The sequence below is a fragment of the Garra rufa genome, chromosome 5 (genome assembly GCF_049309525.1).
Source record: "Garra rufa chromosome 5, GarRuf1.0, whole genome shotgun sequence".
Lineage (NCBI taxonomy): Eukaryota > Metazoa > Chordata > Actinopteri > Cypriniformes > Cyprinidae > Garra > Garra rufa.
Genome location: NC_133365.1, coordinates 33,868,216 through 33,884,981, shown reverse-complemented (window position 1 = coordinate 33,884,981; position 16,766 = coordinate 33,868,216). Strand labels below are relative to the sequence as shown.

The window sequence follows — 16,766 nt, the reverse complement described above, 5'->3', positions numbered from 1 at the left end:
TTTTTTGGAGAAAATAACCATCATTTCACTAGACAAGACCCTTATTCCTTGGCTGGGATCATGTAGAGCCTTTTGAAGCTGCAAATTGGGACCTTCAACCCGTTGATCCTCATTGAAGTCCACTATGGTGAAAACTCCTGGAATGTTTTCCTCAAAAACCTTAATTTCTTTCGAAATGAAGAAAGACATGAACATCTTGGATGACACAGGGGTGAGTAAATTATCAGGAAATTTAAATTCTGGAGTGATCCTCTTGCTTTGTCTCTATAGATGCGGTTTAACGTTATAAACTCTTCATGTAATATTGCATTCATGACACGAATGCATTTTTTCCCAAAACCAAGCCTTTTTAATCTGGGGTGTCCCTGACACTTTCTTCGCTTTTTTTAATTATGATGCCTTTACTGAGCTCAGCCTTCCCCTTATTAACCTGTTGTATAACCCTTTCCATTTCAGTACTAGAAATTTGCATGCGAAAGGTGTTATAAGACTTTCTAAATGAACTAGTGGCCCTGACGGCTTTGCTTTCAGAAAAGTTCAGAAACTTTGTGCATTCAGCAGTGGAGTGGAAATTGTGTTGATTCCACCTTGAGGTGATGTGATTCTGTTTGGACTAGCTAGTCACGATTTTTCTGTGCCCAAACACCCAGTCACACCGTTCGAATGCTGTCTGAAAAAACTGATTAGAGGAGAACAGAAGTCATTATTGTCACGCAGGTGAAAGCTTCATGGCCGAGCGTGATTCTCCTTGACGGCGGGACAATGCTGGTTAAAGCTATGGTAATTCTTGTAGACTGAGTCACAAACTGCATAGTGCAGAACAGGTACAGTCCTCTGTTGTCATAGTAACATGTCTCAAATAAAGCTTTGGTCTTTGATCAAAGCAAGCATTAGTAATCTTCGATTCAGCCTACACAGACACTCAAATGCACAATTAATTGAATAGGACTTAATTTAAAAGGACCTGAGAATGACCATCGATTGATATTGATTTCAAAGGTGTATGAATTGATTCTAGGTGTCTTATTATTTTTTTCTGAGGCTACTCCTACACTTGTTACATCACTAACTCCTACTTTGGCTGCGATTGAAGGCTGAGTCACGAAGTTGGGGCGTTTTTGAACGCTGCGAGTGAAAGATATCCAAGCAATTAAATGCAGTGTGATGTCATTAGTTTAGTCATCCACAGCTATAGCCCACCACACATGACCCACTTCTGCCCGTTAAATCACACTCGCCTACACTGGCTCAAATCGCCGTTGGCTGTATGGGGAAGGCCCAGTAGGATGGATGCTTCATTCATTTTGCCACAGCCCAAATATGTGTAGTCTAGAAGTGTAAAATCGCCTAATGAGCCTATTAAAGCAACTTTTGAAGAGTTTGACATTACAACATGTCACCAGCGTAATGTTTTAAACACAAATGCGACTCTTGGCCACTCTGCCACGCACTTGGATAATTACACTGTAGACTGTAATTTGCATAAACAGAAGCAGGTTGGGTTTCTTCCATTTACAGCGATTCACAGGTAGCGGAATGCAAACTGGCATCTCTGCTATTTCATTACGGAGTTCTGCTGTCAAGCATTAGCCGCAAAATCGAAACTGAGACATTTCAGGCGTGTGGCATCTCAGGCACTGTGGGAAAATTCTGGTTGTTCCTTTAGTCAGTGAACATTTCAAAGAATTTTCGTTTAGATAATGGTTTGGTATGTTGCTGACAATTAGACTTAAGGTTGGTACTAGATCATGAAGTATGTAGAATGCAATGAGAGTATCATTAAGATACAGGAAGTGCATGAATCACATTGATTTAAAACGTTTTTTAAATATTTTTCCAGTGTACAGCAGTCGGTTAAGAGCTTTTGATGGTTATGATTAAACATCTCTAATGCACAACAATGCTGCATTTGGAAATACAGTAATATTGTGAAATATTATTATTATTTAAAATAACTGTTTCTATTTTTATATATGTACATTGTATGGGTCTAAATTATAAAGTTTTTATGCCAAAAATCATTAGGATATTAAGTAAAGATCATGTTCCATTCAGATATTTTGTAAATTTCCTACCGCAAATATATCAAAATTTAATTTTTGCTATGAACTTCATTTGGACAATTTAAAGGCGATTTTCTCAATACTTAGATTTTTTTGAACCCTTAGCTTCCAGATTCCAAACCATACATCAATGGAAATCATTTTATTCAGCCTTTTTTACTGGTTTTGTGGTCCAGGGTCACATATTTCAATAGAAATGTCATTTATTTCTGTGATGGTAAAGCTGAATTAGATTTTTTTTTTTATGAACCAAAGGTTCAAATGAACAGCATTTCTTTGAAATAGATTTTTTTAACAATATAAAAGCCTTAACTGTCACTCTTGATCAATTTAATGTGCCCCTGCTGTGTAAAACTATTTCTTTAAGAAAACTAACTTTCCAAGTTCATTTATTACAATAAACCCACAAAATGATGATAACTTGCAGTTCAGTAAGTGAGTCAGAAGCTGATTCAATAACAGCTCTGCTTGATTCAATTCAGTGAAAGATCTGTCAGATTGTTTAAATCCAACTCCAAAAAGTTTTTTTTGAACAGTTGATTAAAACAATTTAATTTGAATGTTTCTAATTCACTAAAAAGAACCAGCTCATTGGTTCACAAATTGGAAAAGCAATGCAGGAAACCATGATGTACAGTAGAACATGGTTCCATCCTATGGAATCATATCGGGATTCGGGTAACAGTAGGAGTCAGCAAATTACTTTATTTAGTCGATCCTAAAATAATTTACAATTTAAGAAGCAATCATCACCCTATATACAATCCAATTATAAATACATTCACCTATATCTCCTGTGTGCCTATTATTAGTATAGTGTGAATCTCACATGATAAGCCTAGAGAAGTAGCTACATTGACTCCCTACAATGAATCATTGTATCACTATTACCGAAACCATTTTTATCCATTGCAAACATAATGCAAAGTTTGTGTAAAACCCAAAGAAATATTCCATAAAAGAACTTTCCATGAACTCCGAGATGGTTTTCAATACTTGTGGGTATGATAGTGTATATACAAATAACCTACTGTATATATTAAGCCAGTGTAGTTAGTCTCTTTGGTTCCTGTTGCTAAAAACACAGCATGGAAAACAGCAAACCCGTTGTGAGGCTAACTATAGCAGTGGAATATAAAATTGAAGAACTGGTGGGCTGCTGCATGACAAAGACCAAATATAAAGGGTCACCACGCTCTGACAGACGGGTTAAAGAAAGCAAGTAAGAAAGGGGTGAAGGTGCAGTGTTTGTCATTCTCTGTCAGAACTGTGACGGGATGTAATCCATCTTTATATCATGTTTCATCCCTCAAGGAAAAAAATGAGGAGGGTAACGGAGGAGTATGAGTGTGTACACTCATCTATCTGAGACCTTTTCTGACAGTTTCAAGACAGCATGAATTTTAAATAGAAAGCAAGTAGCTGTGAGTGACAGAGGAACATTGCGCTCTAAACGAGAAGGAATCTAGAATGACATTTACAGGCGGCGAATCAGGCGCTTGAAACACATTACACACTTGCTCATGTTTTCTTAATAAATCTCCTCAGAAAAACACCATTAGAGGTCACATAAGGCAGCGTGTTTGCTCTAAGTTTAGAAATTTTCTCACAGTAGTCACCTGGAAGGACAGGTGAGGTGTGTGACATGCCTCAAGGCATCTTAGAAATACCATCATGAGGACGTAAGTTCATGCTTCAGGGAAATAACTTCAGGTCAGAGCAATTTGCAGAGTGCAAACAAAAGAGAAAACCTCTTTAGTCAAAAATGCCATTTTAATATAAAAATTAGGAAATTTGGACAAAGCCACAAAGGAGGTTTTAATATAGTTCTGGTTTGAACTAGGGCTGGCACGATTCCTCGATTTAATTTGAGTACTCGATTTGAAAAAAATCCTTGATTGCATTTTGCCTGTGTCGAGTAACCGTCAAAATACCGGAAGTGGCGCATTCCATGGACTAGAATCCATGAAACGAATAATAGACCTTTTCCATAGCTGCATGGTATATTAAACCCATTTAAAATCATGATAAAGCATAATGCTGTTGTTAATTCATAAACGCTACAGTTCAATTAAATTAATATATGCGATGCAGATTTAATATATGTGTTCTAGTTATTTACAAGTGCCACAGAGTGGCTCCGTTAACACTAAATGCTGCTCTTAAACTCCATCTCTGCATATTGTTGTGAATATGGGTTAATTATAACGTTTATCTGGAAACACAACTTGCGCCATTTGATCAGATTTGTAAGGTGATCAGATTTGTAAGGTGAATAATTTATAAACCTATATAAATACAGGAGAATACATCAAAATCTTTCTTAATATGCTAACTGCTCTTCACGATTTCAAAATATATCATTTGTTATAATGCGTAATGTACATTAGCTCTGTTGTTGATAATACATTACTATTACTATTATTATCTATAATTATCTGATTACTCGATTAATCGTCGATTACTAAAATAATTAGGGATGCACGATATGAATTTTTTTTTACCGATACCGATAGCCGATAATTAAGTCCTTCTTGTGGCCGATACCGATACCGATACCCAATACGTTCATATTTTTATATGATAATTTTGTGCACCCAGGATAATACAAAATCTAAGATAAACTAATGAAATGTATATTATATATCTGGGTCAAACAATCATAGCAAACATCAGTCCTGACTCTTCAAAAATGTTTTTATTTTTCGTGTAAGGCACCACAATTCTAAATAAATAAAATGCTTTGACATTTGTCAACCTGGAAAAAATGAAAAGTGCATCATGGACTAACGTCAGATGTCCAAATGTCCGTTAAAGCTTACGTGTAGTCCAAACGCAGGTCATGTGACATGAACCAACCAATCAGCTTCACCCTTTCCCTTAATAACATTGAAAGCACTGCCAAGGTGGAGAAACAGCTTATCATAGCTGTACAGGAATAAAAAATTTTAAACAAATTTAATAACAGAGCTGCTGCAAGCGATTTTTAATGCTGAAAATCCATTTATCCTTTTGCTGAAACTTCCGTGTCTTTATGAAGAGCGCAGGTCATGGTTGCTTAGCAACGGTAGACGCCAAGGCAGAGCAGGCTACAGAGCGGTTTGGAACGAAAGAGAAAGCGACGCGCCTAGCGTTTTCCACGCGTTTTTAGGCGCGACATGTGAATGGCCCCTAAAACAGATTCGCTGTGATGACGACCTCTGAAGTGAGATATATAAGATTTGTTGTGTTAAAACTTGATGGCTTTTTACCTCCTCTCGGAATCCTTGCTAAACATGTGTTGCAACTAGCAATAGCATCGCCCTCCTCTGCCACCGCGAAAAACTTCCAGACTGGCAAAGACGATGATGACGACACAGATGATGACGTATTAAACGCGACAAAATCCGAGAGTCACTGCAGTTTACAGCTGCAGTCACTTGCACTCGGAAAGCAGATGAACCAGACTGAGCAAGAGTACTTTATCGGATCGGATTTCATTTATTTATTGGAGCAATAAAAATGACGCAATTTTTACCCATATCGGTCGATAATTTATCTGTCCGATAAATATCGTGCATCCCTAAAAATAATTGTTAGTTGCAGGCCTACTTTTGAACTATAAGTTCATTATAATTATCTGATTACTCGATTAATCGTCAGGATAATCGACTGATCACTCAATTACCAAAATAATCGCAAGTTGCAGCCCTAGTTTTGAATAATAGTGCACCCCCTTTTTTAAGCTTTTTAAGCTACTTGGTCTTTTAGCATTTGGAAATCGCTCTGAATCAGCATCTGCCAGGTAACTAAATGTCTAGTCTTTGGAATCTGTCCTTAATGTGAAACTAAACCTATAAGGAACATCATGATCTGTCTAACATGCTAATTCAGAGCGAAGACTTCATCGGAGAAAGCTGAGGCATGAATATTTCAGGAGCCGTTCACTGCACACATGTTGTGTGTTTGGTGCCGGTCCATATGTTCACTGTCTCTAGATACTGTGTGTCTCTGTCGCTCTCTCTCTGTCTCACAGCCCCACACAAAGACACAGGTGGAATTGATGTGCAGTGTTATATGATGTGATGAACACAGACAAGAAGTGAGGTCATTAACAGAGGAATTAGCAGAGGACATGGCTCAGACGGTTCAGGGTAATGGGAGGAGATCAACATCTCAGAAAAAGGGAGAGGTGTTGATTGCTTCAGTTGAGCAGTGCTTAGATAGATCATAGCCTGTGGGATTCCAGTTCATTCAGTATATCATCTATGAAAACTGATCCTCTGATTAAATGCACATATACAGTTGAAGCCAAAAGTCTACATTCACCTTGGAGAATCTGCAAAATGTTATTTTATCAAAATAAGAGGGATTATACAAAAGCATGATATTTTTTATTTAGTACTGACCTGAATCTCCTCCCATTACCTCCGGCTCTTAATGCATTGTGTTTCCTTCTGGAGCATTAGTGAGCATTTGAACCTTCTGTAATAGTTGCATATCAAGGTGTATGTAAACTTTTGACTTCAATTGTATATAGTCATTAATTTCCATATGAGTTTCTTTCTTTAGTAGTAAAAATAACTATTTCTAATAACTTACTTACAAAATAGTTTAAATATGTTACATTTGAAAACCCCTGCTCTTATACACAGTGTGTGATAACAACAATTCAAGTAGTTGATGCGTTGTACGTAGTGACAGGGAAACAACTTCCTGTGTCTTCAATTTTGAGACATTGTTGCACAACAGAGTACCAGTTTCGCTATCGTCTCATCTTACACAGCATCCTCTTTATCAGATCAGACCTGCCCTACTGTATGTTTTTGTAAATGAGTCCAGCTTTGACTCATTTAGACCAAACATAGTTAACTCACTTTTGTTTTGCTCAACACGAAGCATTCTGAAATCTTTTTCATTTTTGGAACCATTTTCCAATCCAGCCTAATTACGATCACTAAGTGAGAGAACTCAGGGATGAAATAGCAGATCATTTAGCATAGTGCTGCTGTAATTTGTGCAGATTCGAGTGTGTGGAGAGAGTGCTGATTTCCCAGCAGGCTCGGTGTGGGCTCCGTGCCTTTTGCTAGAGTGGATATACTCAAGTCGGGCCGGGCTTTGGCTTGAACCAGCAGCCAAGGATAACACAGGGCAATGTTTCCGGTGGCTTCAGCAAATTCAGCCTTCCACAAAAATTGGGAGTTATTAAATATCCAAACATGGCCATTGATCAAGGGTGGAAGATGGCTGAAACTTCAGCCAGGATTTTTTAGCCTCAAACTTGGGGTGTTACCAAGATCTCTCGAACTGCACTGCATTTCTCTTTCTCTGTAAGCTTGCAAACACATCCTTACATTGCATAACACAAATGCAACCGCTTCAATGTTTGTGCAGATGGCAAAAAAATCCTCGAAATCTGTAGCTCTGAAGTTTCCATATAAGCATTAGTAGCTTGTGCCATCTATGCAAACTCATTACGAAAGCTTTTCAGATGTAACCATCGACTGGAATTGTCACGTCAGCAACTGCAGGATTAAGAACCTTACAGCGTTATTACGGTATCTGGGCACTTTTACAGGAAATATTTAGATTAGCTACATACAAATTTGCTTTATTTACAAGATCTAAACATAGAAACACAGACGTACTGAGGGAAAAGGGATCTTACTGAAGTTAAGAACTATAAAACAGAAATGTTCCAAAAATTGAAAATAGATTAAAACAAATAAAACAATTAAATATGTGACCCTGGTCTTAAGTAACATGGGCATATTTGCAGCAATAGCCAAATATACATTGTATGAATATTTTGTAAATTTCCTACCGTAAATATATCAAAACGTAATTTTTGATTATTAATTTGCATTGCTAAGAACTTCAAATGGAAAATTTTGAAGGTGATTTTCTCAATAGTTTGATTTTTTGAAAAGCTTATTTATTCAGCTTTCAGATGATGTATAAATCTCAATTTCAACAAATTGCCTCTTATGACTGGTTTTGTGGTTCAGGGTCAAATATATAGAAATCATCAAAATATGAAACAAATTAAGTTATAAAATTACAAAGTTCAAAAATGCAATAAAATCGAATATATAGAAAAAAATATAGAAATTGAAAGATGCAGCATCCTAATCCATGATGTGAATTATGAGAGCATTAAGCAAATGTATTGTACAGTCATGGAACACTGCTTGGTTAAAGCAATCTTGTGATAAGAACAGTCTTGTGAGTAGGTTTTGTTTGGCCATTAGTTAATGGGCAGTCATACATAAGGGGATTGTGGGTAGGAAGTGAATTAGGGAAATCTTAAAGCTTCCTCCTCATTTTAAAGAATAAGGATGTGGATTTGCAAACTAACATGAGTGGACTTCTGAGAATGTCATTTCAATCCCAGCTGCATGGAAATACTACGAAGTATGAAATAAATGTGATAACAAAAGTTAAAACTGCCTGTTTCTTTTTTCTTTCCAGTCTTCATCTGCAGTTTTATGGTGGCCGCACCCATTTTTGGATACCTGGGGGACCGATTCAACAGGAAGGTCATTCTGAGCTGTGGAATCTTCTTCTGGTCCTCTGTGACGCTGCTAAGCTCCTTTATTACCAAAGATGTAAGTGTCATACTCTCTTTTTCCTCTACAAGCAGCAGCCTGAACCTCTATGTCATCATGATTATCATTTTAAGATATAAATGTAGTTTGTTTTTGCTCAGAAGGGGTTAGGTTTGTTCTTGCAGCGCTTGTTGGGTATTTTTAGAAGCAGAACAGCATCCCAGCCCAGCAGTAGCAGCATCTCCAGAGCTCATTCAGTTTCTGGCTCATTTGAGAGCACTTCCAAACTACATCAGAGTCATTCAGCATAGCAGGACTCATTTTACATATACTAACTAAATGCAGTGTACTTTATTATTTAGATGTCTCACGTTCTTGCTCTCTCTCTGTTTCCCCTTTGCTTTGCTAAGATGAAATGATTAAATGACATGCTCACTTAGCATAACACTAGGCCTGTCTCAGAAGACCTCTTGTTGCAGCTCTACTGCTGTTCGTCATCCTCTTTCTTTTCTCTCTATATCTTACTCTATGTTTCATCTTTGCCTCACTCGCTCACTCACGTCATTAAGAGTCACAAAAGCCACTAAAATTACTGGTCGTTAAGGTTTGACAACAATCAAGTTGAACCAAGCTACACTGTAAATACAGTTGAAGTCAAAAGTTTATATACACCTTGATGAATCTGCAAAATGTTAATTATTTTAATAAAATAAGAGGGATCACACCAAATGCACGTTGTTTTTTTATTTAGTACTGACCTGAATAAGATATTTCACATAAAAGATGTTTACGTACAGTATAGTCCACTATTAAAATTATCCCATTGAAAAGTTTACATACACTTAATTCTTAATACTGTGTTGTTACTGAATGATAAGAGCCAGGGGTGAAAACTTTTGAACAGAATGAAGATGTGTACATTTTTCTTATTTTGCCTAAATCTCATGTTTTTTTTTTTCATTTAGTACTGCCCTTCAGAAGCTACAGAAGATACTTGCATGTTTCCCAGACAAAATAAGATAAATTTACTCTGATCTTCAAATTCCAAAAGTTTTCACCCCTCGGCTCTTAATGCATCGTTTCCTCCTGAAGCATCAGTGAGCGTTTCAACCTTCTGTAATAGTTGCATATGAGTCCCTCAGTTTTATGATATTTACTTAAGCAGTCAACTATAGTTAGAGACAATAGAAGAAAAACTGAGACAAACTGAGTAGGGCAGGCAAAAAACATGAAAACCAAATTGATACTTGCTGTCTAGAATCCCTCACAGATCAAACTGTATGAGTGCGTGTGGGGCCTGTCTCCAGGGAGGTTATTGCTACCGAGATAGAGAGTGGAAGCTAATTAAAAGGCCATGTTAATGAGAGGAAGACTTAGAAATGACAACGGAGGAATGTTCCTTGCGGCTACGATAACTGATTTTTGTGATATCTAATGACATAGTGTGTATTTGTGTGGGGTTTGCTTCCCGTTAGCCTTTTTTGTTTTGTTAGTGAGCATGTTGAGACTACATGTATATCTATAAGACGTTTGTGTATGTGGTTGAAACATGATGGCCAAACGCCACGGGGGGTATAAATGCGCTAATCCCCTCGATCTGCAATGCTGAGTCGATACTGACAGGACGAGCCACTCTGCATCAAAGTCACATGATCCTCCAAGACCGCACACACGTGCACGTATGCATACATGAGTGTGGAGACTGCAGATATCCCTTTATCTGTCAATCATCCGACCCACAGCGGTGGGCTGTTATATAACATTCTCCACCAAGAGAAATCTGCAGATCATCTCGTATTTACACACAGATTCAACATCATAACCATAAGGCTAATGTTACCTCAACGTTATCTCAAGGTCTGGAGAATGCTGTGTTTCATAAGAATACACTGAAATGATGAAAAATACTACTACGCCAAGAAATCGTCTTATGGGATAAGAAATCTGGATGACGTAAAATGTTCAAAATTAAAATAATAGATTGTCCTGCACTGATACACTCTGCTTAGAGATATCTGTATGGCTTAAACTGACCTCACAACCTCATGCTGATCTGTTTGTCATCTAAAATCCCTCGTAACTCGATGTTCGACTTCTTTTAATGAGATTTCTCAGGGCTTTTAAGAACGTGACAGTCAATTCACTGCACTGTGTTGCTGCAACAAGATCGAAAGACAGTTTTAGTTAAACATTAAAATCATGATCCTAAAAACATTTAGTGGCAAGTGGCACATAAAGTGTCTGGTTCCCATGACCCTATTTAACATCATCGTGTCGCTTTTGTCAGATGACAAGAAAACAAAACATCAGGGGGTGTCAGTGGTGGTTTTTAGTTAGATATGCACATATTCATGCCGAATGCATTTGAAAGCTCATGTTTATGTATATGGTTTTGAGAGATGAGGGAAGCCAGACGTGTACAGTCAGTCCCACAGTACTGCAGCCTCATGAATTGGTTGTGGTCTGGAACAAAGACAACGAGGCAGATGCGTTGACTTTGTTGTTCAAGCTTGGGGTTTCAATCACTTAACCACAAGCTCAAATAAAAGCTCAAGTGTGAATGTGAAAAAAATCAGATCGAATACTTACAAAGAAAGTAATACCTAAATATATACAATTACATGTACATCCATTACATCCAATAATTACGATAAAAAAGCTGGGGAAAACAGTTGTATCACTTTTGCAAACAATCAGTGACGAAACATTGACTCCTGAATTAAAATTTCCTGATATTTTACTCACCCCCATGTCATCCTTGTCATGTCTTAAATTAAGGTTTAATAAAACATTCCAGGATTTTTCTCCATATAGTGGACTTCAATGGGGATCAACGAAGTTGAAGGTCCAAATTGCAGTTTCAATGCAGCTTCAAATGGCTCTACATGATCCCAAGTGACCTTTCCAAAATCACTAAGTAATGTGTGAGGTCGAGCTAGTGCAAGACGAGCATTTGTTAAAAAGTATATAAATTTAAAATTTATTTTGGAAAATGACCAATCATTTCACTAGATAAGACCCTTATTCCTCGTCTGGGATTGTGTAGAGCCCTTTGAAGCTGCATTAAAATGGCAGTTTGGACCTTCAACTCATTGATTCCCATTAAAGGTCACTATATGGAAAAAAATCCTGGAATGTTTTCTCAAAAACCTTAATTTCTTTTAAACTGAAGAAAGACATGAACATCATGGATGACATAGGGTGAGTAAATTAGAAAATTTAAATTCTTGAGTGAACTAATCCTTTAATGTGTGTGTGTGTGTGTGTGTGTGTGTGTGTGTGTGTGTGTGTGTGTGTGTGTGTGTGTGTGTGTGTTTCACCTCAACTAACCATTCTCCAGACGTGTGTATGTTCAGCAAATGACAGCCCGAGCATTAATTTTTCATGCATGTGTGTGTGTTGGGGTGAAAGGAGAAAAGGTTGTGTTAAAAACAAACAATCATTCACTCTCCCTCTCCTCCATCCCTCTATTCTCTTATTCCCTCACAGCACTTCTGTCAATAAACAACAAGCACGTAGCTTTTGTCATTTTTTAGTCATGAAAAGCAGGAAAGGAGCTGAAAGAGAGAGTGAATGAGCGGGAGGGAAAGGGAGGGATAGAGAAATCCTCTCAGTGCCAGAGGATAACCCAGCTTGCTGCAGTCTCTCTTTGTTGATTCCTGTCACGTACACTAAAGAAATTCCCCTGCTGAGAATTATGTAACATTCAACAACAAGTAAAGTTGTTTTTCTTTTGGCTGTATGTCGTAGGGCTGCTGTCACACCAAAGACTGTCAAGTGAAAAAGAATAAAGGATGAAAAGCAGGAAAGGAAGTTAGGGAATCCCAGTAATGAAAAGTGACCATCGAATGGCCGGAGGACATGAAGGATTGCTGCCTCTGTTTTGAAAGCAATGGCTGAATTAAACTAAATTCATTCATTCAGCAAACATACAGTTGAGGTCAAAAGTTTACATCCCCCTTTTCAGAATTTGCGAAATATAATTTATTTTACTAAAATAAGAGGGATCATACAAAATGCATGTTATTGTTTATTTAGTACTAACCTGAAAAAGATATTTCACATAAAAGATGTTTACATACAATCCACAAGAAAATATAATAGTTAAATTTATAAAAAATAAACAGTTCAAAAGTTTACATCCCCTTGATTCTTAATACTGTGTTCGTACCTGAATAATCCACAGTTGTGTTTTTTTGTTTAGTGATAGTTGTTCATGAGTCCCTTGTTTGTCCTGAACTGCCTGATGTTCTTCAGAAAAATCCTCAAAACAATGATTTTGAGATCCATCTTTTTACACTGAGGACAACTGAAAGACTCACATGAACTTTCTATTCATGAAAGAATCCATAAAAACACAACTGTTTTCAATATTGATAAAAATAACTGTTTCTTTAGCACCAAATCAGCATACTAAAATGATTTCTGAAGGATCATGTGATGTGATTGTAATAATATTTCACAATATGACTGTGATCAAAAAAGTCTATATAGCTATATGTGCACAAGCTCACACACATCTCATTAGCACTTACAGGAAGTTGTTAGTACACAAAAGTCTGACACAACAGCATCTGGCTGGTCAGGTGGCTTTGTGAGCCCCCTCAGGAGATTTCACACATGGAAGTATGCTATGACAGATCTGTATGTGTGTGTGTGTCTATGTCTGCCGTATATGTGAATCATATCATAATGGGATGACCTGGTGTCTCTAGAGGGTGTCCGTGTTTGCTCTTTACATTCTGTCTCACTCCATCATTATTGGGTGTGGCTAGACTCCCCACTGCTGCCAGACCACCAGTGACATTACAAAAATGAGGTATTATGAAGGAGAGTGAGAATAACACAGAAAATGAGGTCAACACGTAAAAAGAAATGGACTCTAAGCACAAGCAACAGAAATCTATAACTAGCCTCCTCAGTTGGGCGACTGCCAGGGTGACCCAAATTCTCCACAGCGGTATGGATGTCCATTACACGCCCACGGTGAAAAGTCTTCACATGAAGGCTATATATACGAGTCTAGGCCATTTCAGGGAAGGGTGGTTTCTTAGTCTGGCTTCCTTTCTCGCCGATAGAGGTCAGAGGACAACAGCCACATGTTCCCACTGTTTCACAAATGTAGGACACTTGCTCCTTTGCCACTAACACATGCTCAGTTTAGATAGAAAAATGTTGAATGTCTAAAATGCTTGTGTTCAAACTTGAACAGTCTCAATGTCAATCGACAGATTTATGAATAAATTTCAGGGCTCAATGAGCTCAATGAACTTTCAGCAATTAATATCATATGCTAGGAAGCAACTGCCAATTGAAAATGATATTCAAAACTATTCTTTCGACTTTTCTAATCATATGACCTTTTCTTTTGCAGTATTATTGGTTGTTAGTGCTGTCCAGATGCTTGGTGGGTATTGGAGAATCAAGCTACTCATCCATCTCTCCAACTATCATTGGAGACCTGTTCACAAACAACAAAAGAACCGTGATGCTCTCTGTCTTCTACTTGGCCATCCCATTAGGAAGGTGAGTAATAACTGGTAGTCATGATAAGCAATATCACTCTTTGCTTTTCAGTCTATTACCATGCATTATCCAAGTAAAAGCCAACTTATTCACATACATCTATTCATGTTCAAATATATAATGGGTAAAAGGACCAATTTATCATATTTACAAGCCATTTGTTAACAATAAACAAACAGTAAATTATGAGAAAAATCAGACACATAATTACTACAGGCATCAGGTGAACGATGATTATTATTTATTTAACTTATTAATAAATGTTCAATTATTAAACATATTAACAACATGTTAATTTTCAACCTATTTGCGTTAAGATTAAGCAAGATATATATAATATAATATAGTCATTTTTAAGCAATAGCTGACTTAAATAAACCTACCCAGAGGGTTGGGTTAAACATTAAATTGCAAGGTTTGTCCATAGGTTTGTTCACCCAGCACTGAGTTGTTTTTAACCCACCATTTATTAGATGTATAAATGCCATATTTAGTTTCAGTGAAAAAAACCCACAATGATGTTTAGACGAGCAGCAACAGAAACCATTTTTATCTTTTAGAGCTGTTTACAAATGGTAGACATTTTTTTCAGCTAAATCAATAATAAAATCACTGGTTTAAAATAAACCTTGCAATATCAGTTGAGTGCATATTTATAATATTTGATTAATAATAGCCTAACAAATTAATTTTCCTCATACTCCATGCTAGCTTAATAAATTTAAAGCAGACACCAATGCTCGCATTAAACTAAATATTCAGGAATATGGTTTCAGGGGAGGGAAAGGACACAGTCCAGGCGCTCTAATTTTGCTCAAGCAATTTAATTGTAGCTGTGCAGATGTTCATTAGAGGTGATTTTAAAAAATACGATCTGATATCCAATCTGGTCATTTTATTGCATTTTTTACGGCCATGATGAGAGCTGTAATGTAAATTAAGACATTTCATGTCAGGTTAGGTGAACTGCAGCTGAAGGGAACAGTTTTTGACAGCCAGATAATCTCAGATACCATCTCAACTCAGTAAAGGTCAGTTGTGGAGAATTGAGCTCAGCGTTTTGTATGGTCACCGCCTCAGACGGGCCAAATGGACAATGATATTCTAAATCTGCTCATGCTGCTGCTGCGAAAGACTTTAAGCTCACCTATTACGGTCACTTAACACGGGCCGTGGCATTTTCTATTGTTCACTGAGCTGGAAAAGGACGAGAGAAAAGGGGGAAAATAAACAGAGGAAAGGTGATAAAAAATTCATGATTGTACGTGCGCAGCATTTTCAGCTGCATTATGTTCACATGCAACATCTTGAAGTTTAATTGTTAATCTGATGAGGAAGACAAACAACAACACAAAATGCTAAGAGTTTATACAACCGCATGGCTGTTCTGCCACTGAACTGAGAGAAAGAAATATCTAAACACAGCAGCTGTCGCCAAAAGACCTGTTCTGAGAGCTAGTAATAGTATCGATGAGAGATTGAACGCAGTTAAGAGGAAAAGACGGGATGGAAAAATAGCCGGCCCAAGAGATTTGAGGTATTTGCAGACTAACGGGGTTCGGCCCTAACAAAGCGATCGACAGTACGAACAATAAGAGGTGAAAGACTAGAGCGCTACAGTGTGCCGCCTCACTTCCTGTCTAGCGCACTGTTTATCTGCAGTCAGGTTGTTACTGTGTCCAGGAAGTGACTTCAGCCATGGGAGAAATGTTTAGCAGGAAATTTGAGTCCTCTTATGGGCATGGAAAACATTTTAGTTGCTAATAAACATGGAGACACATGGTAATACTGACAATGCAACTTTGCGAATGCCTTAAATTAATATCCAAAACCTCTCATCAAATCAAGAACATCAATAAGGTACCAAGTGGCCGTATTCAATGAATAAACAATTAAGTTTAAGTTTAATTAATGGGTTCTTGGCATTGAATAAGGTCCAGTGGACATTGAGAACCATATGTATTCACTGATAAGGTCCTATTGTTTGATGGGTCAGGTCAGATTGGTCCATCAGTCGGATATGCCAGGGGCGGTCAAATATAAACAATGTGGTTTACCTGCTGAGCGACAGCCTGGCGCGAGTGTCTGGGAACACAGGAAGTGGGTATGAGGTTAAATGCTGGGAGGGACACTCCAAATTTAAACAGAATGATTAAAACGCTGCAGTTATTCCAGAGCCCGACGTGCAATAAAAAACGAACAACCCCCAAATACAAGAGACTGCTGTTCCAAACCAATCTGTTAGTAAATAATATTCCTTAATAAATCAAATAAACCTCTTTTGAACAGTAGTGTGTTATTAATCAACACTGCATGTGTTGTTCTCAAACTATGGCCATGTTAACACCTAATAAAGTCAGACAACATTGTTATAAAACCGTAAAATAGCAAAAACTTTTCTTTTCACTTTCTTTTGCATCTTACAGAACAGTGTGAGAGGGTTGGTAACAGGTGTACAAACATGGGAGGGAGACAGAGAGAGTGAGAATGAGAATAACAATGAATCTGATGCAGAGAATACTGAAATGGAGAGCTGATGGAAAGAAAAAACAGCGAGACACGCAATCAACTTTTTTTAACAGACTATGACCAAGAGGCAAAAACAATTCATACAACGCCCGATGACAGGTGGCTCAGTCAAATAACATCC

At 37.5% G+C, this 16,766-nt stretch overlaps 1 protein-coding gene across 1 annotated transcript in view; it reads left to right on the top strand.

Annotated features, from left to right (window-relative positions):
* spns2 (SPNS lysolipid transporter 2, sphingosine-1-phosphate) overlaps positions 1-16,766 on the top strand; it is an 88,118-nt gene that overhangs the window by 41,211 nt on the left and 30,141 nt on the right. The window contains exons 3-4 of the mRNA XM_073840281.1: positions 8,514-8,650; positions 13,965-14,116. Coding sequence (XP_073696382.1) covers positions 8,514-8,650; positions 13,965-14,116 — 289 coding nt within the window. The remainder of the gene's footprint in view (positions 1-8,513; positions 8,651-13,964; positions 14,117-16,766) is intronic.